The sequence below is a fragment of the Sebastes umbrosus genome, chromosome 17, assembly GCF_015220745.1.
Source record: "Sebastes umbrosus isolate fSebUmb1 chromosome 17, fSebUmb1.pri, whole genome shotgun sequence".
In the NCBI taxonomy this organism is placed as follows: Eukaryota; Metazoa; Chordata; class Actinopteri; order Perciformes; family Sebastidae; genus Sebastes; species Sebastes umbrosus.
The window spans coordinates 14,527,773-14,554,624 of record NC_051285.1 but is presented as its reverse complement, the minus strand read 5'-3'; the positions used below and the strand labels follow the sequence as shown (position 1 = coordinate 14,554,624).

At 39.1% G+C, this 26,852-nt stretch overlaps 3 protein-coding genes across 4 annotated transcripts; 2 read left to right on the top strand and 1 right to left on the bottom strand.

Moving 5' to 3' along the window:
- Positions 1-1,831: 1,831 nt before the first annotated feature.
- On the bottom strand, positions 1,832-9,954 carry mis18a (MIS18 kinetochore protein A). The gene is made up of 5 exons (XM_037748610.1): positions 9,592-9,954; positions 7,737-7,803; positions 6,730-6,852; positions 6,022-6,124; positions 1,832-2,098 (listed from the first exon to the last, which is right to left on the bottom strand). The coding sequence occupies exons 1-5, from the start codon at positions 9,827-9,829 to the stop codon at positions 2,036-2,038; spliced, it is 594 nt and encodes a 197-aa protein (XP_037604538.1). The 5' UTR covers positions 9,830-9,954; the 3' UTR covers positions 1,832-2,035.
- A 2,174-nt stretch (positions 9,955-12,128) lies between these two features.
- On the top strand, positions 12,129-16,186 carry haus1 (HAUS augmin-like complex, subunit 1). Its single transcript, XM_037748609.1, has 9 exons — positions 12,129-12,283; positions 12,370-12,544; positions 13,717-13,852; positions 13,972-14,106; positions 14,298-14,421; positions 15,501-15,566; positions 15,673-15,744; positions 15,933-15,980; positions 16,070-16,186. The coding sequence occupies exons 1-9, from the start codon at positions 12,263-12,265 to the stop codon at positions 16,112-16,114; spliced, it is 822 nt and encodes a 273-aa protein (XP_037604537.1). The 5' UTR covers positions 12,129-12,262; the 3' UTR covers positions 16,115-16,186.
- Positions 16,187-19,286: 3,100 nt separating this feature from the next.
- On the top strand, positions 19,287-26,644 carry eva1c (eva-1 homolog C (C. elegans)). 2 transcript variants are annotated; one of them, XM_037748606.1, is made up of 8 exons: positions 19,287-19,763; positions 22,273-22,472; positions 22,767-22,890; positions 23,091-23,243; positions 24,605-24,748; positions 25,351-25,428; positions 25,795-25,899; positions 25,983-26,644. In XM_037748606.1, exons 1-8 carry the CDS (start codon positions 19,646-19,648, stop codon positions 26,354-26,356), a joined length of 1,296 nt encoding a protein of 431 aa, XP_037604534.1. In that variant the 5' UTR covers positions 19,287-19,645; the 3' UTR covers positions 26,357-26,644. The 2 variants fall into 2 exon arrangements, with proteins under 2 accessions (XP_037604534.1, XP_037604533.1); XM_037748605.1 differs by having other exon boundaries at positions 25,348-25,428; positions 25,792-25,899.
- The last annotated feature ends 208 nt before the right edge of the window (positions 26,645-26,852 follow it).

Here is a 26,852-nt window from a genome sequence, read left to right as displayed (position 1 = left end):
TGTTTGTGTGTATGTTTCTACGCTGGTATTGGTTTGGCTGGTAATGATTGGTTGAGACTTAAGGGGTGAACGAGGTGAAAGCGATGCAATGATTGCACTCAGTAGTGCAATGCATCCAGCAACATGTCTATATATAAAATGAGTTCAGAGGCTATTCACTGACGCTGACTTCAAACACAAGCCTCTAAGCTTTATCGCTCTGAATGGGACAACAAAAAAACAAACAGGGAGATATGCTCCAAAATGAGTCTGTTACAGGGCGTAACAGCACACATCTGGACAGTCAACTCGCCGGCCGGGTTGCATCATCCACTCTCTGTGCAGGATGCATGGAGGCACCTCATTGTTATGCGAGGACTGGATAAAGACAACACCATCACCAACACCCAGAAAACAACAAAAAACCACGCTGGCTTGTTTGTTGTTGTTTTGACTTTTTTTCCCAGCAGTTGAGGGAGGGGAGAATAAGGGGGAGGGGGAGGGAAAAAGATGGGCAAGGGTGGGGTTAGCTAGGGAGAAAAACATCACACAGAGATTAGGGCGTGAGGGTGGGGGGGTTTCACTCAGGACTCCTCCCCCGTGTATGTGTCTGAGCACGAGCGGGGGATAACGTCTGTTGACGGGCGTGCCGGCCAGCGAGCTGGCTGGCTGTTCCTCCGGCAGTGAGCGCGATGACGAGATGGCAACAGGCACTCAGCATAGCACGTGCTCTCAGTTGCCATCGCAACCTGCCCTTGGATACAGCGTGCTGGTTGGCCGTTTCTAACTGTTGTTGTTCTGCGAAGCTGATGAAACCTCGTGGGTGAGGGAGGGCAAGCAGTACAGCATGTAGACGCTTTCCCGCCTTGGTAGAAAGTGTTGCTAGGCACATTAGGGGTCAGTCGGTAAACAAACACTCAGGCTTTAATATATAATCACCCCAAAGAACCTTTACCTAAACTTGCTGTTTAACTCTTAAATCAAAGGAATACTTCCAATTAGAGAGAAAGCCGATGATCCCCTGCAGTCTTAATGCACAAAGTCAAAGAAAAAGAAACACTTAAAAGGATTATCCTGGTAGTTTAAAGTTTAAAAGTGCCTTATTTGGCTTAATCCTTTATGTAAAACTGACATTTTTAAATAATATCTTCATTTTTGGAAATAGTTGAATACTTTATTACACAAAAATAATTAAGACAAAACAAGATTGTACAACTATGAAGAAACAAAACAATATAAAACAAACCAATAATGAGTCAATGGCATAATAAATTCAGGGATGCAAATCGCTGCTCATTATAGAGAACATTTTGGCAATATTTGAAAAAAAGACAGAAACGTATTTAGATCACTCCCAAGTGAAAAAGTAGCCTATAATGTGCCTAACAGAGATGCCAATATTAAAGAGCGAGTGTCTTTTCCAATACAATTTCATCAAATTGTCGTTCACTTCTGGCCACAACAAGGCGACGAAAAGCATAAATACAGCAATCCTTCAAGGTTCCGCGCTTGAGGAGGAGAACAAAGAAAAAGTGTGTGTGTGTGTGTGTGTGTGTGTGTGTGTGTGTGTGTGTGTGTGTGTGTGTGTGTGTGGCCTCAATTGGCCGGATCAATACCACATTGTGCTGAGTTTGCAGCCTGCCTGATGAAATCCTGCACAAATAAACATTCTGCTCACAGCGTATATTCACTCTGCACCGAGACACCCGGAGAAGACGGTGCCATGAGCCACGGGAGCCGAGCTGACAACATGATTGATTACATGTGCAGGCAGTCTTTGTTTCACCATCGGTAATCAGGACAAAGCGGAGTGGAAGCTGTGTGTGTGTGTGTGTGTGTGTGTGTGTGTGTGTGTGTGTGTGTGTGTGTGTGTGTGTGTGTGTGTGTGCAAGGTGAGTCTAGGACAAAATGCATTACTGAGGGAATGTGGTTGAGATAAAAACTTAGAGAAGGAAGCATTAATGTAAAGGTAGGGGCGAGGAGTCACGTTCAACACCTGGATAAGGCACCCACCAAGACAAGTTTATGTCCATCGCTGTCATGCCACATCGCATCCCTACTGAAGGCCAGCATCGATCTCTTCCAGCCTCTGTCCCATGGACAGGACCAGCATTTTCATCTGGGGAAGAAGAGATGGGGAAGGTTTTTTTAAAGGATGAGAAGATGAACAGCAAGGGTAGAAAAAAATGAGTAAAAAGTGAGGATGGAATAGGTGGATATGAAGGAGTAAAGACGGGGAAGAAATGAAGGAGAAAATGGACAGGTGGGAAATGATGGGAGCAGCAGGAAGCAGTGAGGAAGAAAGAAGGGTGGAGTACAGATAATTGGAAAAGGGGGGGGCAGCGGGGGAGAATGACGAAACCCAGAGGGGAAGTGGTCAGGAATGGATGGGTATGAAGGGGTGGAGAGAGGAAGGGAAGGGGTGGGGGAGACAGGTCAGTGGGTGTATAAGATGAAACACCCAAACAAGTGTCTACGAGTCAGACAGACAGACAGAATACATTAACTATGGCGGCACCTTCATCAGATACAGTATCGCTGAGGACAAAGAATGTAGGGTATCGTTTCAATACTAGTGACGTTACCCAAGGTGTAACTACCGATACCAAGACGACTTCACTCAAAACCTTGCTTTAAGAAATAAAAGTTTTTTTTCGACAAAACCCTTTTTTCATTTAACAAAAGAAATAGGGCTGCAACTGTGATTATTTTCATCTCATTTCATAACTTGTCAAACTGTTTTTCCGATTAATTGATTAATCTACAAAAAGACAGCAAGCAGTTTTGCAAGTAAAATTGCTTGTTTTTTTCTTATCTGACCAACAATCCAAAACCCCAGAAGTATTTCAACTCTCAATGATTTAAATTGGGAAAAACTGCAAATCTTCACAGTTGAAAGGCTAGAACCAGGGACTGTTTGTCATAGTTTCAGGTGATTATACACTAATGAAAACATAGTTCTGAATATTATATTCCATTTCTGCTAATAGATCCCCCGAAATGTTACACACTGTTCCTTTAAGTAATTTATCAAGCAAGAATGCAAAACAATAATTTCTTGAATATGAGGATTTGCTGCTTTTCTCTGTTTGAGAAAGTCTCTCCGTAAAATTGTTATGGAAAACGTAACACAAAGATTAATAAATTAAAAAATAGAAGAATAAGAAGAAGTTAATTCCAGCATTAAACTGCCTTTTAGAGGATTCTGATTGCGGAGGCAACTTGTTTATCAATGTTTAATCTCAGGAAGCATTCGTGGAAGAAATCCATACTGATGAGATAAAGATCAGAATAATTTTCCTTTACACACAGATTATTTGGACGTTAATCTTTGTCTAAACAGGTCAAGTAATAATGTCAAAACTGGGAAAAACTGCAAATCTTCACAGTTGAAAGGCTAGAACCAGGGACTATTTGTCATTGTTGCTTAGTAAATGACTTGGAACAATTATCAAAATCATTGTTGATTAATTTTCTGTTCATCAAGTAATCGATTAATCTATTAATGATATAAGCATTAAAAAGAAGCCAAACAAATGCTGAATATATGCATGTCAAATTGTCTAAACACAAGTAGTACTACAAGAACTGTGTAAACTAAATAAAATACAGTGTTAAATTGGTTTTAACACCCCATTTTCACCGTGACGTCACTCATTGGTTTGTGGACTACGGTTTGAAACCTCGAGTTCGTCGATTTGTCCGTCGCCATGTTGTTTTTTTGCAACCAGAAGTGACAGGAGAGGGTGGAGCTAAGTACAACCGACATTGAATAAGACTTCTTTTTGGCTAGCAATTGAGACCATAAACTCATGTTTACAATGTTTACTGAGGTAATAAATCAAGTGAGAAGTAGGCTCATTTTCTCATAGACTTCTATACAACCAGACTTCTTTTTGCAACCAGAGGAGTCGCCCCCTGCTGGCTATTAGAAAGAATGCAAGTTTAAGGCACTTCTGCATTGGCTTCACTTTTCTGATCCGGAGGTTGTCGCCAGATTTGAATTAGAAGCTGTCTGATCAACAGCTTTTGATACTTGTTGCTACGGGAACATGATTGTGGGTAACAAAAAGTATTGAATCTCAATACCTACATGAGTTGTGGATGGACAAGCCTTTACATACCACTTATAGCGGAAATGCTATTTAAAATTTTGTCGAGAAAATTGACAGCTTTGGGCACAAACTAAAACATAACGCTGATGGAAAGATATTAAAGTAGATTTCGTCAGTGAAAGAGCCATAGAAAGGCTGCAACAATTAATCGATTAGTTGTCAACTATTGAAATAATCGGCATCTATTTTGATGATTGATTAATCAGTCATTTTTTAAGAAAAAAAAAGTAGAAATTCTCTGATTCCAGCTTCTTAAATGTGAATATTTTCAGGGTTTTTGGCTCTTCTCCTCACTAGGATAGTAAACTGAATAAACAAGACATTTGAGAACGTCACCTTGGGTTTTGGGAAACACTGAACGACTTTTTTCACCATCTTCTGACATTTTATTTACCAACCAACTAATCGATTTATCAAGAAAATAATTGACAGATTAATCGACTATGAAAATAGTAGGTGCAGCCCTAAGCCATAATGATTTATGTTGACAGATGTGATGAAAGAAAGCACTGTTTTTATTTTTGGCCTCGTCAAAGGCCTTTATAATCTTGTTACAAAGCGCCAATGGCTAATGATGAATGCTGGCCTAAAATTAATACAATCATCATCAGATTAATCTTAAGCCTACTCACACAGCGACTAAACACACAAGCATGACGAGGTGGCTTTAACGTACATATTAACCAAAGAGAATATGAGTTAAGCCTGTTCATTTTGTTATACGGTGCACCCCTTTGTCTGAGTGACACATGAAGGTGTAGCAACATTATTACATCAGAGACATGAGCTTCGTTGCATGAGATGAACTTAAGAGTTGATTAATTTCGTAATGAACTTGTTCTCGAGGTTCCTTGAAGTGGAACAGTAAAGAACAGATAATTATACATGGAAACTATCAGTTTCAGATATAATAACGACATGGTATTAGTTAGTGTGCTAATACACATGCATTATGTCTCAATGTTTTTTTCTTCCTTCTTGTCTATAAGCAGTACATAGATAACATGTCATTACACAATGAATCAATTGTCACCTGCAGGAAATTCAGATTCCACTGCCAAGTAAAACAAAATACCATGCATACATTTAAAACTAAATACCATGCATTCATCCAGCTACAGTGACAAAGACACTTCATAATCAAAACATGTTTTTCCTCCAACAGAAAGATTCCTCAACATGCTCCCCATCACATCTATTGTCCTCAGTCCAACAGTGTGGGAGGGCTGGCAGGTACTCCTGCACACTATCACCACCTACTGGCCAATCTGTGGTCGTGTGGATATTTTTTTTAAACAAAGGATGATTCAGAATAACTTTTTGAATAACGACTACACTATTACAGGGAAAAATGTAAGTGCTCCCTAAATTTTCATAATAATAAATAAATAAATGAATAAATTAAAAATTTAAACATACATAAAATTATAAACACAAAATGGATTTGGATGTTCTGAAACTTACTGATAATACACTTTATTTGAATCTAAAATGGTAATGAGACATAAATCCCTTTGCAGGGGGTGACACGGTGAGATGAGGTAATGTCTGATACAAACGTCTGCCCGTCACAAGAGTGAGGGCTTCCCAGAACGAAGCTGATGTCATCATTAGCACAACCTGTGCATTGGTAATCAATGAGAGAGAGCTGCTCTAAAGCAATGTCAGAACACTGTCAGCAAGACAGTGCAACAACAGTGACTCATAACTGGCAATGCGCAAGACCAATCTGTAGTTTTTTAATCATTTTTACCCAACAATATCATTTTAAAAGGAATAAACTTAACTTGTGTTGGGAGAAATAGTCATGGTCACACATTGTAATAAGATTTAGAGCAGACGTTCTGCTCGGCGGATGAAACATTTTATCTCACAGCAATATAATATGAGAGAAAACAGACAAAGAAAAGCAGCAGCAATAATTTACCTCTGTCAGCTGTTGTTCAACAATGCCCCTGTACTCCAGTGTGACTGGCTGCTCTTTGGGGCCCTCTGCTGCCAACATCTGGCTTGCAGAGCCAAGCACATAGCTGAAAAGGATTCACAGTGTAATATTAGGGTGCTAAATGCAGGTAAAGGGTGGATTTGACTATTAATACATTCACAACTAATGAAAGACCATACAATGCCCCAACCATAAACACTACCTGTGTAAAGTTTATCACATTCAATTTTTGTGGAAGCCATATTTTGTGGTGTGGTATTGGACTGCTGTTTTGAAAAAATACTGTTTTCAATTTTGGAATGCAATTCACAACATATCTTATCTTATTTCCAACTTGTTATATAGACTTGGGGGTGTGTTCACAGCATTTCTACAACATAACAGAGAGCAGCCTATTTGAAATACTCTCATCCATAAACTACCATTTGAACTATAATATGATCCTGAATATAACTTTGCCCTTTCAGATGGCAACTTTATCTGTTTTGGGGAGCTCTGATAGATAGCATCATAGTTCACTCTCAGCTAAAGGAAAATAGGAGAATGTTGAAATAATTTTCCAAGACAACACAAGATTTTTCACACAAGAGAGAAATTGATTTTTTTTTTTTTTTTAAATCACTTTAACAGATGTAAACTGATGCATGTGTCTTTAAACATTCCTACTAATAATCCAAGCCCTAGACATACCTCTCGATGTCTGCTACATTCAAACAGAATACAAATCTCTTGTGGTCCAGGTTCTTAGGCGTGGATGCGTAGACAATACCAAGCACGGAGCGACAGCCTCCACAGAACAGATCCACGATCAGACTGCGGAAGGAAAAACAGTCAGACAGACAGATGTAATCCAACAAGTAAATTACAAAATACTGGTGCTTGTCAATGCATTCAAAAGCAACACATGCTAATTTTCCTATCCATCTACTACCCCTATAATAAAAGGTATGAGTAGGTTCAGACAACAAAAACGATTTGGTTAGGGAGTATTGTGGTTGGGGAAAGATAACAGTGATGGGTACTTTACATATACAATACATATATATAGTATATAAATAAGTGTATAAGTTATAATGTGTGCAACAATAAACTTTTAAAATAACAAATTATAGCATTATAAACTACGTTATCAATTTACCATTTAAAAATGTGGCTATTATAAAGTGTAGGGACAAGGGCAATCCTGCTGCATAATGCACTTTTAATTTTTATACTTTAGGTACATTTTGCTGATAGATAGATAGATAGATAGATAGATAGAGAGATAGATAGATAGATAATAACTTTATTGATCCCGAGGGAAATTCAAGTTTCCAGCATCACAGTTCCATAGTGCAAAACATGTTAGTAAAAAGGCAGTAAATAAGTTAGTAGTGCAAAGTACAAAAAAATATACCAGATATAAAAATACAAGGAGATGAAGAAAACTGTTAAAACTGAATATAGTGCAGGGTAACAGCTGTGATACACGACTATTAAAAAAGTGAATATAGTGCAGAAGAGACTGTTAAAAACGAGTATTGTGCAGGGTAACTCCAGAGGTGATATTACTTCTAAACTTTTACTCAGGTAACACTTTGAATACATAGCTTTTAAATGTGGCTAATGGACTATTTTTACATAGTTGTACTGTATTGGTACGTTTACACGAGTAAAAAGCTCAATGCTTCATTCAGTACTGGGAAGGACCTTCTTACCAGGGAGATCGTTTGTTCGCTTCATGCCGGCGAGTGTCCTCTCCAAGCACCACGTTGTCAGTGACCCCTAAGACCAAAACAAATCACAGACCTGTCAGCTGAGTAAATTCCCAACCTCAACAACTGCATTTGAATGCACTAGTGATGTGTCGGTCGCGAACGAGCCGGTTCATTGAGCCGGCTCTTTTAAGTGAAAGATAAGAGCCGGCTCCCGTCCAAGAGCGTTTTTTTTTTTCTTATTTTTTTCTTTAATTAATTCAAGGCAGAATGATTGGACGATCTTCTCTGCGAAACGGGCACTCCATGCACTGACTGTGACTGAATGTTGTGTTAATGACGTCCGTGCGACCAATCAGGTCGTACAGACCAATCTTATCGCTCTTTGAAGTGAACGATAAGAGCCGGCTCCCGTCCAAGAGCGTTTTTTTTTGTTTTTTTTCTTTAATTAATTCAAGGCAGAATGATTGGACGATCTTCTCCGCGAAACGGGCACTCCATGCACTGACTGTGCCTGAATGTTGTGTTAATGACGTCCGTGCGACCAATCAGGTGATGACAGACAAGGATCATACCATCAAGCAGGGAGGGGCGGGGGTGCGCGGCGCGCTGGCGGTCTACAGGTACAGAGCAGGAGGGAGAGGAGAGAAAGAGAGAGGAGTGCGGTGCGCGAATAGCAGACAAGGTGAGTAACAGTCGGAAACGAAGCAGCATGTAAAATTACGATATTCTGGAAATTATAAGGTTTAGTATAATTATATTGAATAATTTAAAAAGGGACTGTTTGTAACTTTTTACACGTATAAATCTACCGGGTCAGTTTCCCATGCTTGCTTGCATGTGCGTGCGCTCGCATGTGGCCGGAGTCTCTTCTCTGTATTCTGCTCCGCTGCCTGCTTGCCTTCACTCACACACCGCACACGTTCTCGCCGTCTCGCTCCACCTCTACACGTGCATGCCCGCACACTACACACTGCAGAAGAGTTAGTTTAGCTCTGATAATAACTAGTGAATGTACAGTGGACATTTGTGCAGAAATAAATGCTGCAGCTCCTCCAGACCAACAGAGGTTTCCCGTGTCTTGTGAAGTGACGGGGCTCCGCAGCAAGAAACGTTAACGTCTCCGACCGAGTGCCGGTGTCTCCCCTGTTCCCTCCGACTGCGGTCGGAGATGATAACGTTTCTCTTTCTGCTTCAGGAGGGAGGGAGGTTGAAGCAGGAAAAGCCAACACTAGGATCAGCATTGATTCATGGAGAGACCTACGTCTGGTCAGCTAACATTACTGCCAAGCAGGTGAAATATAGAGTGATATTGTGGTTTTAGCTGACGTGTATCGCCTCACTGTTTTGAGCGATGCTCGTTCTTGTCTATTTAGAGCGAGCAAGCGCGAGCCCGACGCTGACTTTCGTTGACTTAACGGCCACAGGTGTCGCTGTTAACAAGCATTTCTGAAAGTTACAAATAGTCCCTTTAAGTGATATATGTGCACACATACTAATCATAAGTCAAAACTGCCTTAAATTTGGCTGAATTGTAAAAGGCAGAAGTGGTAAAATGAAGAGCCGTTTGGGAGCCGAAAGAGCCGGCTCTTCTTGGTGAGCTGAGCCAAATGATCTGGCTCACTAAAAAGAGCCGGAATTCCCATCACTAGGATGCACCATTCTATCAGGCGTTTTTAACTGCAACAAGCTAGCTAGCTTTCACATTAGCAGTTTAGAGTTATAAACACAATAACTAACGTTAGTAGAAAGATATATATATAACGTTGTGTTAGTGGGGGCAGTTTGATAAGCCGACCAACTGACTTATCTAGAGGTTAACTGTAACGTCATATAGCCAAATCACTCAGCTACTCACGCTTCAGTCGGATCTGGTTCTGTCCGTCTTCACTTCCGTCCCAGGACAGAGAGTCCCCGACAGGTAGCCGGCACTTCCCGCAGATGAAGACCACAGGTCCGTCCTCCTCCTCCTCATCCTCCTCTTCTTCTTCTCGGCCAAACAACTTCTCTTCGATGGCAGTGGAGTCTATACTGGACTCAAACGTGGCGTTTACAAGTTTCTGTCGGTGTTTTAACAAGTTTAATCTCGACGCCATGTTTTACTAGTTTCTCCCAAACAAGACGAGAAGCTGTTTGAACTTCTTCTTCTTCTCTGGTGAGCTGTTTGAGCTGTTTGAACTGACGCGGGTCGTTGATGGGTTGAAGTGGAGATCCCTGAAGTATCCAGGCGACGCGAGATGACTATTGTTCTGTACTTCCGCTTTCGTCTGTAAGGCAAGGCAAGGCAGCTATAGTTGTAGAGCACATTTCAGCAACAGGGCAATTCAAAGTCCTTTACATAAACATTCAAGAACATTGCGACAAAGTGCAAAAGAACATTAAGAAATAATTAAAACAGTCATAAAAACATAAAAAAAACTTAAAGATTAGAAAATAAAAACAAGCTAAAAATAAAAGCTAGGATTGAAGCTAAAATAGAATATAAAACACAAGAGTAAAAGCTCTAGGGCAGTATAAGATCATTATCTGGTTTAATAAAAGGCAGCAGCAAACAGGAAAGTTTTAAGCTCTGTAGAGATAAAAATCGAAGTTGCGTTAATGCGTTAAAGAAATTAGTGGCATTAAAACGAATTTGCATTAACACGTTATTATCGCGTTAATTCTGACAGCCCTAAAAATATATATATATTTTATATATATATATAATATTATATTTAGGATATTTTAATTAAAAAATATTTAATATATATGTTTATTTGTGGGCTGGTGGCTTTTATAGAGATATGTTTTCAAAAGTGGTCATTCATCCTGTCAGTCATTTATCATGCGTAAATATAAAATAAATAAAAGTATGTCCCTCAGAATGCATCGCTCACAGGTCTATTACGAAAAAAACAAGAAAGAAAGAAGGAGAAATGTGTAGGGGACAGAAAAATAATCATAAAAATAAACAGCAATACCAAAAAGATATACAAATAAAAATTACTGATTCCCCAGGGCAGTTGGGTAAAATCAATCAACTCCAATGACATATATTGGCTCTTTTATCACATATCCTATGTTCATTTTTGTTAGTATGCAATATGTATGTATACATACATCATATATATAAATACAAAATAATGTAGTCTATGTAATTGTTCATACAAGGTTCTTCATATGCATGACACGTATGATTGGAGATGGTTACAAAAAGATTCACTAGTGTTATTCAGCATTCAACAATAAGATACAGACTCCACCAGGTGACTATTGGCTAAGATTTGAAAATGTGGTTTTAAAGGAATACATCACCCCCATAATGACCATATGTATATCAATTACGTACGCCTTGTTACCTTGAATTCTTGAAGAAAATTTAACTTTTCTTGCATGTATCCATAATAAACCCATTTAACAACAGAAAAACTATATTAAAACATCAGTTTACAAACTCTCACACATCCAAGACTCATTTATCCAGTCATATACTCAGTACCTCCCAAATACGCATTTCCTCTGAAACCTTACTATTTATAACGCTTCCGCATAAAACAGCCTCACACTTTTGCAGGTGGGTTTTGGGGATTATTCATTCGCCATGGAGGCATGTGAATAAAAAAACAATGTTTTCTTCAAGAATTCAAGTTAACATGGGTTGAGCGATTGATATACAAATTAACATATAGCAAAAATGTAAATTTATATACATATTTATGCATGATAAATGTTAAATAAGTGCAGAATGTGGATACTGATCTTGCATTGATGAGCAGATGTTTTCCTCTCTTTCGCTGCAATGCTAAATAAAATGAAAATAATCATCACCAAAAAACATGATGACTTGTAAAGACACCGGATCAGTCCATTAAAAGGTTTGTTAAAACTTGGCAGGGCCAGCTCTATATTGTTGGCTTAAAAGTGTTTAGTCAGTTTCATTACAATTTACACTTTTATTAACGAATAAGTGCAGCGGGGCAGATGAAAACGTTACAGGGGTGAAAAGTGTATTTCTTTCTTTATTTGTTAATTTGTTATACCTCAATGCATAAAATGAGGATTTTTTTCATTCCATTCATTCATTTAGTCATTATTACATAAGTTTCTCATTAAGTGTGTGTGTAAGTGTGAGACTTCTTACTCCAAGCTTTTCCACTTTAGTGGTAAAAAGGTTACATCTCAGGAGAACCTAACGTGAACTATCTTGATCTAATCTTTATCTTTGGGAGCCAAGCGGAACGTGAACCGGAAACACATTGTGAGAGCTTTATTTATTTTATTTTTTTAAACGTACTTCACCACCTGTTTTATTTTTAGTTATTCAATCTATCACAAATTTAACAACAAAAAAAAAATGAAAATCGTTGTTGTTACCAGCAGTAGCTGCGACATTTGCTCCATCTTGTGATTGGCTTGTGACCCGGAAGTTATTAGTATGATTTTCGGGAGCGCGAAACAGGAAGACGAAAACTGTTGTCATTTGTTTCTATAGCTACAGGATCACCTGGGGGTTATAATAAGCTATAGCTGTGGTTTCCTTTTCATTCATCATGTGTGAAAAGATCAAGAAGGTATCAGTGTTGTTGTGCTAACATGACTTTATAAGTTAATACAGTGTTTACAGTGTTACAACCTCCTGTCTCCTGTCGCTCCTCAGGTGAACAGCTGGCTCAGCTCTGTGTTTGGAGATCAGCCGGTGCCTCAGTTTGAGGTCAACACGAGGACGGTGGACATCCTGTACCAGCTGGTCCGGTCCAGTGAAGCCCGGTGCGGGGACACAGCTCTCCTCACTGAAGACCTCCAACAGAAAGCAGCAGAGTATCAGGCTGAGGGTGAGACACACTGACACATCTGGATGGTGGACTGAGTGAAATATACATTTCAGTTTTCAGAAGTGTCTAATCTGTTTGTAAATGTAGCCTATATTATCATATTAGATAACACAATGTAGTCTAATATATCAATAAATGGGTACTGTAGATAGACAGAGGAAAAAATGTTAATGTTGATGGATAGATACTGTAATCTGTACAGTATGTTGGCTGTATGTTTCTGCATACATTACAGCTCCATACATACAGCCATAATAATTTTTCTCAGTTATGATAACAATATACTCACTAAAGTAATAGCTGCAGTTCTGAGAACACAGTGACATCGCTGCAATAAAGTGTCATCATGGGGCAAGACACAGGTCGTAAACAAGACACAGTTTAGCCTGGACTGAACTGTCAGGAATATTTTCCTTCATTATTACACAGGAAAACCTACAGGTCATAGTGGGTTTCTTTTAAGCAATGCTGCCACCCAGATCTCAGCAATTATTGTGGTGAGTACAATGTTGTTATTACAAGGAATGATGGCCCAAACTACGATAATAAGACCCAAGTTGCAGGGCCGGCTTAAGGCATAGGCCATATAGGCGGTCGCCTAGGGTGCGGTCTTCTTGGGAGCGCTGGTCGCCCCCCTAATTAATCAATTAATAAATAAATAAATACATTAAAAAAAATCCCTCATTTTATGCATTGAGGTATAACAAATGAACAAATAAAGAAAGAAAAATACTGTAACTTTTTCTTCTGCCCAGCCGCACTTATTCGTTAATAAAAGTGTAAATTGTGGTGAAACTGACTAAACACTTTTAAGCCAACAATATCAGGGATCAATTGTTTGTTTATATTATAATAAATACAGTTATTTATGAAAATATTCATTGTTGTCTTAAAACCATTGTGATGTCTGATGTGTGTTGCGGTTTACAGGACTAGGGTTCTGGGGGGGTTAGGTGACGGCGGGGGGGGGGTCTCCAAATCTGAATTTGGCCTAGGGCACCAAAAGGGTTAGAGCCGGCCCTGCCAAGTTTTAACAAACCTTTTAATGGGCTGATCCGGTGTCTTTACGTGCTTCACTTTACTGTTTGCAGTAGTGTATGACAGTCCATTAATTCCCACCATAAAGTCTTCACAGCATTTTCACAGAACTCATCTGTGTTTCCTCCATGTAGGTGCTCATCTCCGTGATGTTCTTCTACAAGGTGTAGGTCTGTCCTGTTCAAGCTTGTCAAAGCCCGCTGCTGACTACCTGTCTGCTTTAGTGGACACTGCCATGGTGCTGGGAGTCAGAGACACATCACTGTGCAGGTACACCGTCATTCCACTGTTGAAGTCTGTTTTCGTTTACTATTTTCTCTTGGTTACTAGTTTCCTTGATGAAGATACCATTGAGAGATTTCACAGTTGGATTTGTATTTCTTGTCTAGCTTCATGCCAGCAGTGAACAACCTCACCAACGAGCTGCTGGAAGAAGAGAAGTCAAACAGGAGACTTGAGAGGGAGCTCAGGGCGCTCAGCAAGAGACTGGGTGCTACTCTGGTGATGCGGAGCAGCTTACAAGAGTAAGGACAAACATGGATGCAGAGGATGATGACTTTGGCATGTTGATATTACTACGGCTTTGTATCATTGCTATAGTAAACACACAGTCCTGGGCTATGACATACAGTGTTTAGGCACATCCCCTTACAACAGTCATAAACCATTTGCCTCTACACACTCATCTGTAATCAGTGTTCTTAATTTTCTTCAGGGACATCAACAAAACTGTCAAATCACAGTCGGTGGAGAGCGCTAAAGCGGAGGAGAGAATGCTCCACATGGATTTTGTTACGGCAAAGGCTAAAGAGCTCAGCAGCAGGCGGGAGAGGGCAGAGGTATGTTGTGGTGTTATTCTATTTGTACAATATACTGCTCTTGAAAAGGATAAGGTGGAAAATGGCCAGATATTTAAAGAGGACCTATTATGCTTTTGTGATTTTTTCTCTTTCCTTTAGTGTGTTATATCGTTTTTTGTGCATGTAAAAGGTCTGCAAAGTTATAAAGCCCAAAGTCCACGCCAAAGGGAGTTACTCTCCCCCACAGAAACACTGCTCGTGAACTGCCTGAAACACCTCGCTTGAAGTCCCGCCTTTTTCTTCTGTAACGTGGTGATGTCACCCAGTAACACACTTTGTGCCTAGTGGCTAGCCAAACAAAGCTAAATGATTAAAAGAGGTGCTGCAGCACAACCGGTACGAGAAAAATGAAGCGTTTTTTTTGAACATTAACGCATGTAAACATGTTGTGGTAGAAACCCCAAATACAAGTATGCACCTGAAAATAGGTCCCTTTTAAGAGTTTTACATTTCACCCTGTTTCATATCAAATATTCATGTCTTAGCAGGAGGTTTGCTCTGGGTGAGAAAATGAAGCAAAATTGTACTAATGACAACTTGCTATGCAGCCTGAAGAGGAATTAATTATTGGTGTCCTCAGCCACCAGTTAGAGAAAATACCAATCAACACAAGCCCAAAAAAACAAAAATCAAACAACCAATGGCATAAAAATACTCAATTAGAAGGGTGAAACATGGAGAGGATGAAGAGAGTCTTCTAGAAAACCCTCTGCCAGCATCTAGCAGTGGGAAATAACAAACTTCAGAGTATGATAGCTGATACGCTATGCAGATATATTACTTCAATCAATTTATAGTTCAATAAAGTTGCCACTGAAAAAAAAATACCAGAATGCTTCTAAAGATGTTACCAAAGGTGCAGAAATTGCTCTCTGAAAAATAGCAAATACCACTACCACTTTTATTTTGTTAAGAAAGACAGACTGTAGTACAATGCAGGTATAATGTGGGCACCAAGTTACTGACTCTGGTTTAGAGCACAGAGATGCTGCAGACAGGCCCAACGATTAACGCCGTGGTATCATTGTCTGTTTTATTCTCTTCTATCAATCCTGCAGGCTCAGCTCGTGTCCAGGAACATGGACAAGTCTATCACCCACCAGGCTATTGTGCAGCTCTCTGAGGTAATTTCAGCTGTTCCACATGCAACACGGTCGAGCACCAACGGTAATGAAAACACTTTCTGCTGTCAGGGTTTTGAAATGCGTCATCTTATTTGTCTCTCTGTAGGAAGCCACCGCGCTGAAACAAGAAATAATCCCCTTGAAAAAGAAAATAGAGACTTACATGGACTTAAGCCCGGTACGTTTGTTTCCAGTTTGTCTCATTACAGTTCCAACAACCAAAAGTTTGATGTTTATGTTTTTATGTGCGTAGTAAAAATTAAACCAACTTGACAGAAATGGGTGAATCACGTCTGAATATTTAGAGATGTTTCTGTATTTGACTTTATGTAATGTTTTTTTTTTTTACCTTCTAATCCACAACAGAGCCCGTCTCTTGCTCAAGTGAAAATAGAAGAAGCAAAAAGAGAGCTGGTGAGTATCTTAATAGTTTATTCAATGATGGATGAGATGTGGTTGTTTACTTTTTATTTTAATGCCACATTGTGTTTCCTCGATTACAGGCAGCAATCGATTCCCAACTGGAGATGAAAATGGATTTCAAGTGAAGATAATGTTTCCTCTTTTGAACTGTAAATTCTGTGTTTGAAAAATAATAGTCATTGTTGTAAAGGCATAAATGGTTCCCTCTGACAATCTGTCCTTTTGCATTTTAATGCAGTTTCTACGATTGCGTCGCCCTCAAGCAAAATCACACGACTGTCTCCTTCTTTTGAATGTTCTAAGTAAATAAAGCAACCTCCCTAGACAGGAAATGTGTGTCCACCACAGCTGATTTCCTTGAAAGAATTGTACGTTAAAAGAAAACTATTTTGATTTATTAGCAATTCACAGTTGAGAAAAAAAATGTTTTTGTGCTCTTTCTTTCCTTTGGTTGGACCTATTCAGTTTATCTCCCCCTCTTCCTGTTCGTAACAAAACATCATTAACACTAATCAAATGTTTTGTCTTTATTTTCTAGTCTCTGCTATCTAATCGAGGGGTTGTGTTCCCAATTTGAACAAGTTTTTAACAACAGGCCTTGTGAGAATTTTTCTTTGATCAAAGTTTGTCTGCCAGATACATATTAATTATTCGCGTCGGGCCAAAAGCAGAGAAAACACTTTACATTTACATGAACACTAGTAGTTGTTAGTTAATTAAATAAGTACTTATATACTGTATGTAATTTCTACCTTATCCTTAAAGATCCCATATTATAAAAAAGTGAGATTTTCATGTTTCTTTATTATAAAGCTGGCTTAAGTCCTATATAAATATTGTGAAAGTATCGAAACGCTCAATCCACAGGGAAATACACACAGCCCGTATTCAGAAACTCTGCATTTGAAACAAGCTGTAAGGATTTCTGTCCATTTGTGATGTCACAAATATACAATATTTAAACCCTTTACACAGATTTAAAAGTAAAATTCTAAATGTGTCCCAGTTTATTCCTGGTTGCAGCGTATGTGAATGTCATCAGCTGATAGGAAGTACACATGGACCCAATCTGTTGCATAGCAACACAATTCTGTTGCAATTTCATCGCAATTCCGACGAAATGCGCTAAAACGGAGCATTTAAGACAGAGGGTAAATACAGGCATATTCAGGCAGACAGTATGCGGAAAATAAAGTTTTTTTTAACATTACAGCATGTAAACATGTTCTAATAGAAAAATAAAATACAAGTATGAACCTGAAAATGAGCACAATATGGGACCTTTAAGTGGAATAGGAGATTGCTGACAATAAGGCAGCCTTACGATGGGTCAAAAATTAGTTTTTCTAATTCTTATTTCTTTACATAAGACCACACATCTACATATTTCTGAACTGTTTTTCACAATAGCTCAAGACATGAAAATAGGAATGTTATGAGTACATTAACTCAAGTACATTTTCTGACTTTCTTTGTTTGGACCTACATGGTTGAATCTTTGAGTTTGACAACAAAATTCCACAGGCTTTGGAGGGATAACAGCACATGAAAGGGGGTTTTGGAAAGACTCCCTGGGTGCCTGAAGCTAAAGTACAGAGAATGGAACCAACTAGGGGGCCTGTTGTCCAGTTTGTATGCAAAATATCACCTCTCAGTTCCTCCCCCTGCCAGTCTTCTGAGCATGGAGACCCCAGCGTCTCTGTCAGTTTGACTGTTGTAGGTCTGCGCTGCAGTCTGACACGTAGATTGGCCGGTTACCATGGAGTGGGTCATGGATGTGGGCCGGGGAGCAGTTTACCCAGTAGGCCCCCTGCTTCATTCAAAGGCACCGTGTTTAGGGCATCGACAGTCTATGAAAAGAAACAGAATCAAAATATCATTCCACTGAAGTCATCTTGGGACACTCACAGACCCACACAAAGCATCTTTTACATTATGCTGTCTATGGTTTGGGCACTGGCTCTATCTTTGGCTATCTTTGCCTTTTAATTTGAGGGCTGCTCTCTTGAACAAAAGATTATAGTATTTTTCTTCCAGGTGTATTTAAAGTTTATCTCTTCCTTTTTACATTGACTCTGCATTATTCATTTTGCGGGGGGCAGATATTACACAATCTTCCAAATACAGCCATGGAGGACACAACAAAAATCAAAAATAAATAAATAAATGACTTGATAAATAAATATGCCATTAAATTAACCAAAAATAATATTTAAAAGAAATGTAGGCATTAATTAATTAATAAAATGTGACATAAATTGATATTTCTGTTTAAATTAGCTTCTTTTTTTTTTTTTTTTTAGCTTTGTATTACTTCCCCTATATATCTACTCTGCTATTTAATTTCCCCTTATATTTTTTTATTTATTCATGTATTTCTATTAACTTTTAAATGTATGTATTTATTTTTACATTTAGGTTTTATTTATTTTAGACTGATTTTTTTACATGTATTTATTCATTATTTAATTGTATTTATTCATTTATGTATTTTTTTTATTAACTTTTAAATGTATGTATTTATTTATTTTAGATTGATTTTTTACATGTGTTTATTCATTATTAAATTGTATGCATTTATGTATGTATTCTATGCAATTATTTATTCATGTATTTTTATTAACTTTTAAATGTATGTATTTATTTTTCACTTTTATGTTTTATTTATTTTAGATAGATTTTTTTACATGTATTTATTCATTATGTAATTGTATTTATTCATTTATGTATTTTTTATTCACTTTTAAATGTATGTTTTTATTTATTTTAGATTTATTTTTACATGTGTTTATTCAGTATTAAATTGTGTGCATTTATGTATGCATTTTATGCAATTATTTATTGATTTATTTATGTATGATTTTCCCTTTTCACCTATAGCGAGGCTAAGAAGAAAAATCTAGGCAAATACAGCAACACAAAAAAAATGTAAGATTTTTGTTTATTTACACATGTTAAAATCAAATAACTGACATAAAAATAATGGGGAATTGAGGAAAAAATGCTTATTGATGACCTCTACCTAAATAATATTAAACAAATTCACACTGTTAGAAGTATATATAGGCCTATATATGTTATGACATAAAACACACATAACATTCAAATTTGTGCCTTTTAGTTTAAAGTCGTGGGACTGAAGGAAGAGAAAGAAAAGCAGAGGAGAAACCTCACAGAATGAAAGTAGTTTGCCATAATCCAAAAAGCAAACATGTGCCTCCTCATCGGTGCCAGTGCGTCACAGCACTCAGTGCGTCGCCTCTCTTCCTTTAAAATACTTTTATCTGCCACGCCCACTCTATAATTCCCACTCAGCTGTTACTGGAAGTCCAGTTTCAGTTTTCCACATGGATCTACTCTCAAATCTGCGGTGTTGAACAGTAGCAGAGTCGGACTGAGGAGTCGGATTAATTCACCTTATCTGTCACTTTGGACCAACTTGTTGCGCAGCTGCTATTTCTAACCTCCTCTCTCTCTCTCTCTCTCTGTGGTGCTGCAGGGTGGACAGGAGCTGCTCTTATTCACCAGCACACAGCCGCTGTTTGTGCTTCATCGGTGCTATTTTCAGAAGGATGAAGCAGTGGCTTTCTCAACTACTTTCTAACTACTTTTTTTTAGTGCGTAAAGTGTGTTTAATATGATCTCAGAGACAGGGGATGCGAGTCATGAGCTGGACGCGTCTTTGCCACAGCAGACTGGACTGGAGCCACAGCCTCTTCTACCTCACTTTACTCCTGTGGACCAGACGCATGACTGGACTGGCTGACTTCTCAAGTAAGATGATGATGATGGTGCAGTTGGAGGAGGAGGATAAATCAGGATGAGACTGGTTAAATATCACAGAAAGTGTTGTTACTTAGGTTTGGCATATGGGGCTATAATAGCTATAGTGGGGGAGTGAAACATATTTGTACAGATGATACATGGTGTAATTAATAAGGTGGTTTTTAGTTTTTTTCCCACATTGCCAGTGTTCCTAAAATACCATTAATTTGTCCCAAAAATCTCACTTTAGATTTGGCATGGGTCTAAGATAGGGTATGCTGTAGTTCCCAACCTTTTTTCTTAAGGGACCCCTATTCTAAACTAAAAACTGACAACCCCTGACATATTTTATGGATATTCAATACTATATTCCTGTGAGTATAGTGTCAGAGATGAGTTGTCCTGTTATTTTTTAGGATTTTCATTTTTTTTCAATATTATATTTATTGTTTTTTTGTTCATTTTGAAACAACAGAACAAACATTCACAAATGTCCCCAATAACAACATTCTCGATACAAAGAAACTTAACAAACCTAATATTAATATAAAATAAGCCAGTATAGATACAGGAAAAACACATTATATACAAAAAATAGATAAATAAGTTTAAAAGAATATACACAAGTAAAAAAATGAAATTAAAAACAATAAAATCAAATAAAATCTATTCATATATACATATATATACTGTATACATATATACACACATATACGCACACGCAGTATATACACATACAAAAACACATATAATTAATTAAATTTTTTAGGAACTTCTAATACAACTCTCTGTCTTTTTTTTCGTAAAATCAGACATACTTAATAGACTTCTTTTTTTTGACAAATTCAATATTTTCTTCTCCCCGACACTTGGCTATTATTCTATTAGCAGCTAATGCAGGATGAGGCTGTTTAACAGAAAGGGAAGGCTCTGTGAATATAACTTATGTTCAGGTTTTCACCGTGCCCTTATCATATTTATATCTTAAATAATAATCCAAACTTTAAAAATAACAATTTCATTTAGTTTTCTTCACAGAAATACAATGAAATGCTGAGATATAAGCCAACCGTATATTTAAAAAAAAAAAAAGTTGTCTTACACTCCTTAAAATCAAGAAGGCCTCACGACCCCCCGTGAAGCTTTGGCGACCCCTAATGGGGATCAGGTCCCCCAGGTTGGGAACCAGTGGGGTAATGTAAAAGATACAGTCAGTGCGAGTAAAATACACGTGTTAGAGACTACCGATGCCTGAGAGCAGCCATTCTCTGCATTGTTTTACGTAGACAGTGTTTTTTCCCATGTTTCATCTAAACTGTGCATCTAATCTAATCCGAGTCATGCAAGAATCCTTTTCTATAAGACAAATAATGTTGACATCTCAAGATGAGGGACTGTGAATCACAAGTAACTTAATCACTTCTACACACCATGCAACAAAGGTGGGTTATATTAGGGTGAATGCCAGTTGGCGGAGTTTGCCACCCAGGAACGAGATCTGGCAGTCAGCACTTTGATGGGAAAGTTTTCAAAGCAACATGAGACAACTAACAGAGCTCAAAAGAGGCCAAACAAACTGATCCAAATCCACAGATGCAGCAGATTGAAAAAAGCTAACTAGTTTTTCAATGCTATTAAATTGCCTAAAAGTTAGAATCTTTTTCAATGAAGTTGTTTAGTTGTTGTGTCTATTTCTACCCCTGTATGTAATAGTGGATTTAGTGGGGCCCCTGAAGCACACCCTGTCTGTGATTGTCTGTGCCTTATGATTAAAGGAACCATGTGTAACATTTGGGGTATATCTATTAGCAGAAATGGAATATAATATTCATAACTAACTACTAGCTTAGAATGAGCCCTTCATATGGAGCAGGTCCTCTTTACGGAGTCCGCCATGTTGCTCCGCCATGTTTCTACAGTAGCCCAGAAAGGACAAACCAAACACTGGCTCTAGGGAGAGCCTTTAGTGTTTTTATGTTACCTGAGGACCACTGTAGTTTTCCGACAAAGCTTGTGAAACTGCGGTAACGTGAGCCGCAGAGTGCAAAAGCCGCCGTCTGACTACCGTTGCTCCTAATGTAGTGTTATTATGGTAAGGAGGAGTGAGCGGAGGGGTACTCAGTCGGTTGCAATCTGCAACCACACCGCTAGATGCCGCCAAATCCTACACACTGCACCTTTAAGGGGATTTAAAGGAGTACTCCAGTGATTTTATATTGCCCTTCTATAAAGTTTGGGGGCTCACAAGAGACAGACAAAAATAAATTAATGGCCTGACTTTGTACTTTTGTATGGGCCAATCTCCAGAAATTTGGGATCCTACATTTCCCATAATCTAACTCAATAGCATTCAAACTCCACACATCCAATTCATAATGCAGGCTTTCAAACTTTAGAGTACATTAAACCACTGTTTCCACAGACTGACTAGTACTTCTCATGTCAAGTAAATTGAACGTCATCAAATCGGTGTCTCTTTAATGTATTCCAGCGTAACCAGTGCTTTTTTGTTTTACAGACTACCTGTCCAGGATCATCACCAGCCACTCTGCTCAGGCGTGTGACGGACACCCTCTGCGACTCCACTGTCCACGCCACTCCACCATCTCCATCCAGTCCGCCTTCTACGGGAGCGGCGAGGCCCAGCTGTGCAGAGCTGACCCAGACTCTCGGCTCAGAGCCCACAACCACAGCTGCTCAGCTTTTACTGCTCTACAGGTGCGTTTTATATGTAGGGATACTCCCACTGGGTCACTCGTGTATATATGGGAGTGTTTAGCTGATTTATTGGAGAACTTTTCTCCACATATGTGTTTTAGTTTAGTATAGACACACTCCACCGTTAGATGAGCTGGCTGGTGAAGCTGCTGACTGATTAATAGTAGATTTATGAAGGTTATCTTCCATTTGTCAGCCAGTTAGTGCATCTTTTCTGCATCTGATTTGTGTCAATGTGGACATTGAATCCTGGGAGTTGGTAAATGCCGACTTTCCCTGGTGTTTGCTGTGCAGAAGCTGCTGTCAGAGTGTCAGAGCCACAGAGATTGCCAGTTGCCCGTCAACCACCTGCTGTTTGGGAAGGACCCCTGTCCTGGCACCACCAAATACCTCCATGTGGACTACATGTGTAAACCAAGTGAGTCCAGCAGCTCTATTCCTATTTGTCCCTACCTTTTTTTTATTGTGATATCCCCTCACAGTCAACTTATTCTCCCTGTTTCAGCACATACACATTTACTGGTGGATGAGCATGAAATAGCTATACACAAATATCTAACCCCCACTGCCAACACCCCCTTCACCTCTTCATCCTTATTGTTTTTTCCCCTCGCTCAGCTGAACACAAAAGACATGTGGTGTGTGAGGGGGAGAAGATGATGCTGCGCTGTAAGCCCCCCAGGCTTTTGAACATCTACGCAGCTGTCTACGGGAGAAGTCTGGACCAGACTGACACCTGCCCCTCAAACCTGACAAGACCACCCCCGTTTGGTGAGTCAACGGGATATTCAGTATTCTCCTGTGGTGGTAACTAACAGATGATTCCTCTCTGACAAGGCCAAGAATGGGTTGTGTTTAGAAACTACTTAAAGAGGAAAGTGTTGCCCAACAGGTAATCAGCAGTAAGTAACAGGTTTCCCCTACTCTAACAGTTTAAACAGGCAATATTTAGCATTTTGATATCATTTAATAATTATTCACATTCATTTTTGGAACCTTAGTAATAATTACTGTAAACAAACAAGGCCATCACTATATGAATTAGCAGCATCTGTTGGTGTTATTTTTGCAGTTACGATGATATTTCATGAAGTCAGATTATGCAGGAAATATGCCACTTGCTTTGTGGCAAAAAAAAATAATAAGATGAAAGTTATGAACAATAAGGGTGTTTGAAATCACAATCGTAACTATATTGTGCACTTACCATTTCCATTTGCTGTCCGACATTTTATTTGTGTCCAAATACTGAGTGTGAAAATGTATCCTAAGCTCAGCCATGGCTCAGCAAACATTTTGTACTTGTTATTGTAGGAAAATCACAGGTGTTACTAATAATATTAACGATGGCTCTGTTGTGTTCAAGTGTCCTCGTAAACCATGACAGAGAGCCAGCATGCACATTACCGGTACCCGGACCCTGGGCCCGAAGCAGCTATTTCAGGATTTTTATTATTTACATCTGTACTTTTCTGACTGTGACATGCCAAGTTGTATTCTGTGATAAAGGCCTATGGCAGATGGTGACATAAGTAAAAGTCCTATGGAAATATCAGCTCTAATCTGTTCACTAAAGCGATGGGGATTTATGATGGGAAATTTGGCTTTGGATTGAAGAGAAACACAAGTAAAAACTATACTTTTTTTTCCACTGCAGATATTTTGAAGTGCCATAACAGAAAAAGCACAGGTGTAACTAATAACATCAGTAATGACTTCATTTCCTGTGTGTGTGTGCCTCGGACACCGTTAATGTTATTGAGTACATCTGTGCGTTTCCTGGTATGAGAAAAAGGCCTATAGTGTACAAATGGTGTGAGATAAAAGCTAGATTTCATTGTCATTTGTTAGTTCTACCAAATTATACTAGTTTTACAATGATGTGACACAATGCTTTAAAGTATCTGGACATCGGATGCTTTAGAATAAGCAAAAACTATTTGGAGATGACATTAAACTAACACAGATACACTGAACTATTTGCTTTGCTAGAAAAAAGAAATCACTGGGCTGCCAAAAAAGTTGATTTAATTGTTGTTAAACTACAACCAAACTCCAAACTATTGGAGTGTGTCAGTGTGTTTCTTATTCAATGCCTAGCTCTCTGAGTTTCTCTTTGCTGCTCCCAACAGAGTGTCTGAACCACGAGGCCGTACACTTGGTGTCCAAGTCCTGCTACAGCAAACAGAAGTGTTCTGTTCCTGTCGGCAACCAGACCTTCAGGGACCCCTGCTTTCCAGGAACCAGGAAGTACCTCAGTGTGGTCTATTCTTGTGGTAGGACTCTTTCTGCTTCCTCATTCACTAGATACAATTACCACCAAGTTGATGAATTAGAGAGTTCAAAATAGGAACAGGCTTCCGTGACGTTATCCTATGCATAGCTCACGTCATGTCTGTTTTTGTTTCCCCCTCATTCATCACGTGACGGTTCTCTCTGTGAACATTTGTAGTTTCCCTATCTGCTGTTCTCAGCCATATCACACCCAACAACACAGTAGCGGGAAATAATAATACACTTGTGAGCTCAGATTTGCGATTTAAAGGCTGGCATCCTGGTAAACTTCCTGCGATTGCCACAAAATGCCAGTGAGGTCATGCAGCAACATTGTTCATGTATGAAAGATTGAAGATTTGAATTTATGGCCTGGTTGACATGATTCTTCTGACTGGCTCTGTTGGCTCCATCTAGCACGAAACAATGTGTGTTAACCTTGTAGACCGGCTATCGACACAATTCATTGTCGATAGCTCCATTGTCGGCCCAGTTTGTGCAGAGGTTTGGGTGTGGGAAGTCTAGATTCACTCGTACACAGTCATGAAATCGATATCAATTTGTCCACAGCCATGTAAAGACTCTTGTGTCTTCCTTCCAGTAGTACCGCAGACTTTACTAAAGGAGGCAGACCCTTCCGTATTCAGCTCAACCTCGCCTCCTACTGTGGAAACAGAAAAAGGTAACCGCATCACGCCATCTGTTGCACTTTCAGGGCTGCGTTCCAAATCACATACTTTTAGTACATACTGCAGCTGCCCTTACAAAGTATGTACTGTTGCATGCAGCATACAATTGGGACATACTACTTCGTCATAACATTGCGTCTTGAACTTTGACCCTCTTTGGTTGTCGGTTGCCAGAAAAGCATTCTGGCTTGTATACTGCAAATTACATCCTGGTATTTTTGTCTTTCTGCATTTGTCATACTATGTATTGGAACATACTAAATGTTTTTCTGGCATACTAAATAGTGTGCTAGTATGGGTATGTAGTAAGGTTTTCTGTGCCATTTAATCTGACATCATAATTCAAATGTTTACAGCAGCTCCTCCTGCAGATCTGGAGGAGCCCTTCCCCAAAGGGTCAAGAAGGCCAGACCACTCAGGAGCCATGATGAGCAACTCTCTCCTGACCTACGCCTACATCAGAGGTAGACATTTCTCACATGCACACATTCATGAATGCAACATGTAAACCCACGCCTTATCTCCTTTCCTTTATTTCCCCACACAGAGCATCCAGAGATGGCAGCGCTGCTGTTCACCTCCAGCGTATGCATTGGACTTCTGCTCACACTGCTGGCCGTGTCGGTCCGAGTGACCTGCAGAGAGCGGAGAGATCACAGGCTCGCACCCAGGCCTCGTAGCCAGGCTGTCAACTGCCAGGAGGAGGACGATGAGGACGATGAGGATGAAGAAGATGATGACGACGACGAAGAGGGAACAGAAAGCTCTTTAATCTCAACCGCTGAAAGGAAGGCGATGCACGGCTGGGAGGAGGTGACTTATGTGAGCGAGGCAGCAGAGCGGGCGGAGAGGATTGAGCGCAGGGAGATGATCATACAGGAGATATGGATGAACGCCTATCTGAATGGCAGCCCATGTTAACTAAACTGTGACCCCCGTGGGTGCTATTCAGCACCTTCAGGATTTTTTTTTATCAGGATTCTCTGCAGCAGCTCCCAGCATTTGATTATTAACAAACCAAGACACTTTTTCATTTATTTTTTTTACACTGTAAAGCAATTTGTCGTGTGTTTTTCCATTTTTTGCAGGAGTTTGCTCAGTTTATGAAAAATGTAATGTTTGGATGAAACTGCAGTAACTAGCCATATTTGAAGGATCAACAGGGTTTAATGCTATAAAATGGGTGGTCACACAAATTCTGTAATTGTTTAAATGTTGTATTTATTCACATCCACTACTAAATGAAGCTCAGATTTTCAGGTTGAAATACTGTTTACTGCTACAAAAACGCTAAAATCACAAAAGGTTGCCACATTCATTCAAGTCAAATCAGTTTAATTTACATAGCCCAATATCACAAATCACAATTTTTTTCCTCAAGGGGCTTTACAATCCGTACAGCATATGGGAAAACGGA

Bases quoted from the DNA above. Each gene is read 5' to 3' on its own strand.
- eva1c (XM_037748605.1), top strand. From the start codon at position 19,646: ATGCGAGTCATGAGCTGGACGCGTCTTTGCCACAGCAGACTGGACTGG. The intron at 19,764-22,272 runs GTAAGATGATGA...TTTGTTTTACAG, and splicing joins TGGACTGGCTGACTTCTCAA to ACTACCTGTCCAGGATCATC. The intron at 23,244-24,604 runs GTGAGTCAACGG...TGCTCCCAACAG, and splicing joins GACAAGACCACCCCCGTTTG to AGTGTCTGAACCACGAGGCC.
- haus1 (XM_037748609.1), top strand. From the start codon at position 12,263: ATGTGTGAAAAGATCAAGAAG. The intron at 12,284-12,369 runs GTATCAGTGTTG...GTCGCTCCTCAG, and splicing joins TGTGTGAAAAGATCAAGAAG to GTGAACAGCTGGCTCAGCTC. The intron at 15,567-15,672 runs GTAATTTCAGCT...GTCTCTCTGTAG, and splicing joins CTATTGTGCAGCTCTCTGAG to GAAGCCACCGCGCTGAAACA.
- mis18a (XM_037748610.1), bottom strand. From the start codon at position 9,829: ATGGCGTCGAGATTAAACTTGTTAAAACACCGACAGAAACTTGTAAAC. The intron at 7,804-9,591 runs GTGAGTAGCTGA...TTTTGGTCTTAG, and splicing joins GAACCAGATCCGACTGAAGC to GGGTCACTGACAACGTGGTG. The intron at 2,099-6,021 runs GTAAATTATTGC...CTTCTTCCCCAG, and splicing joins TTGAACAACAGCTGACAGAG to ATGAAAATGCTGGTCCTGTC.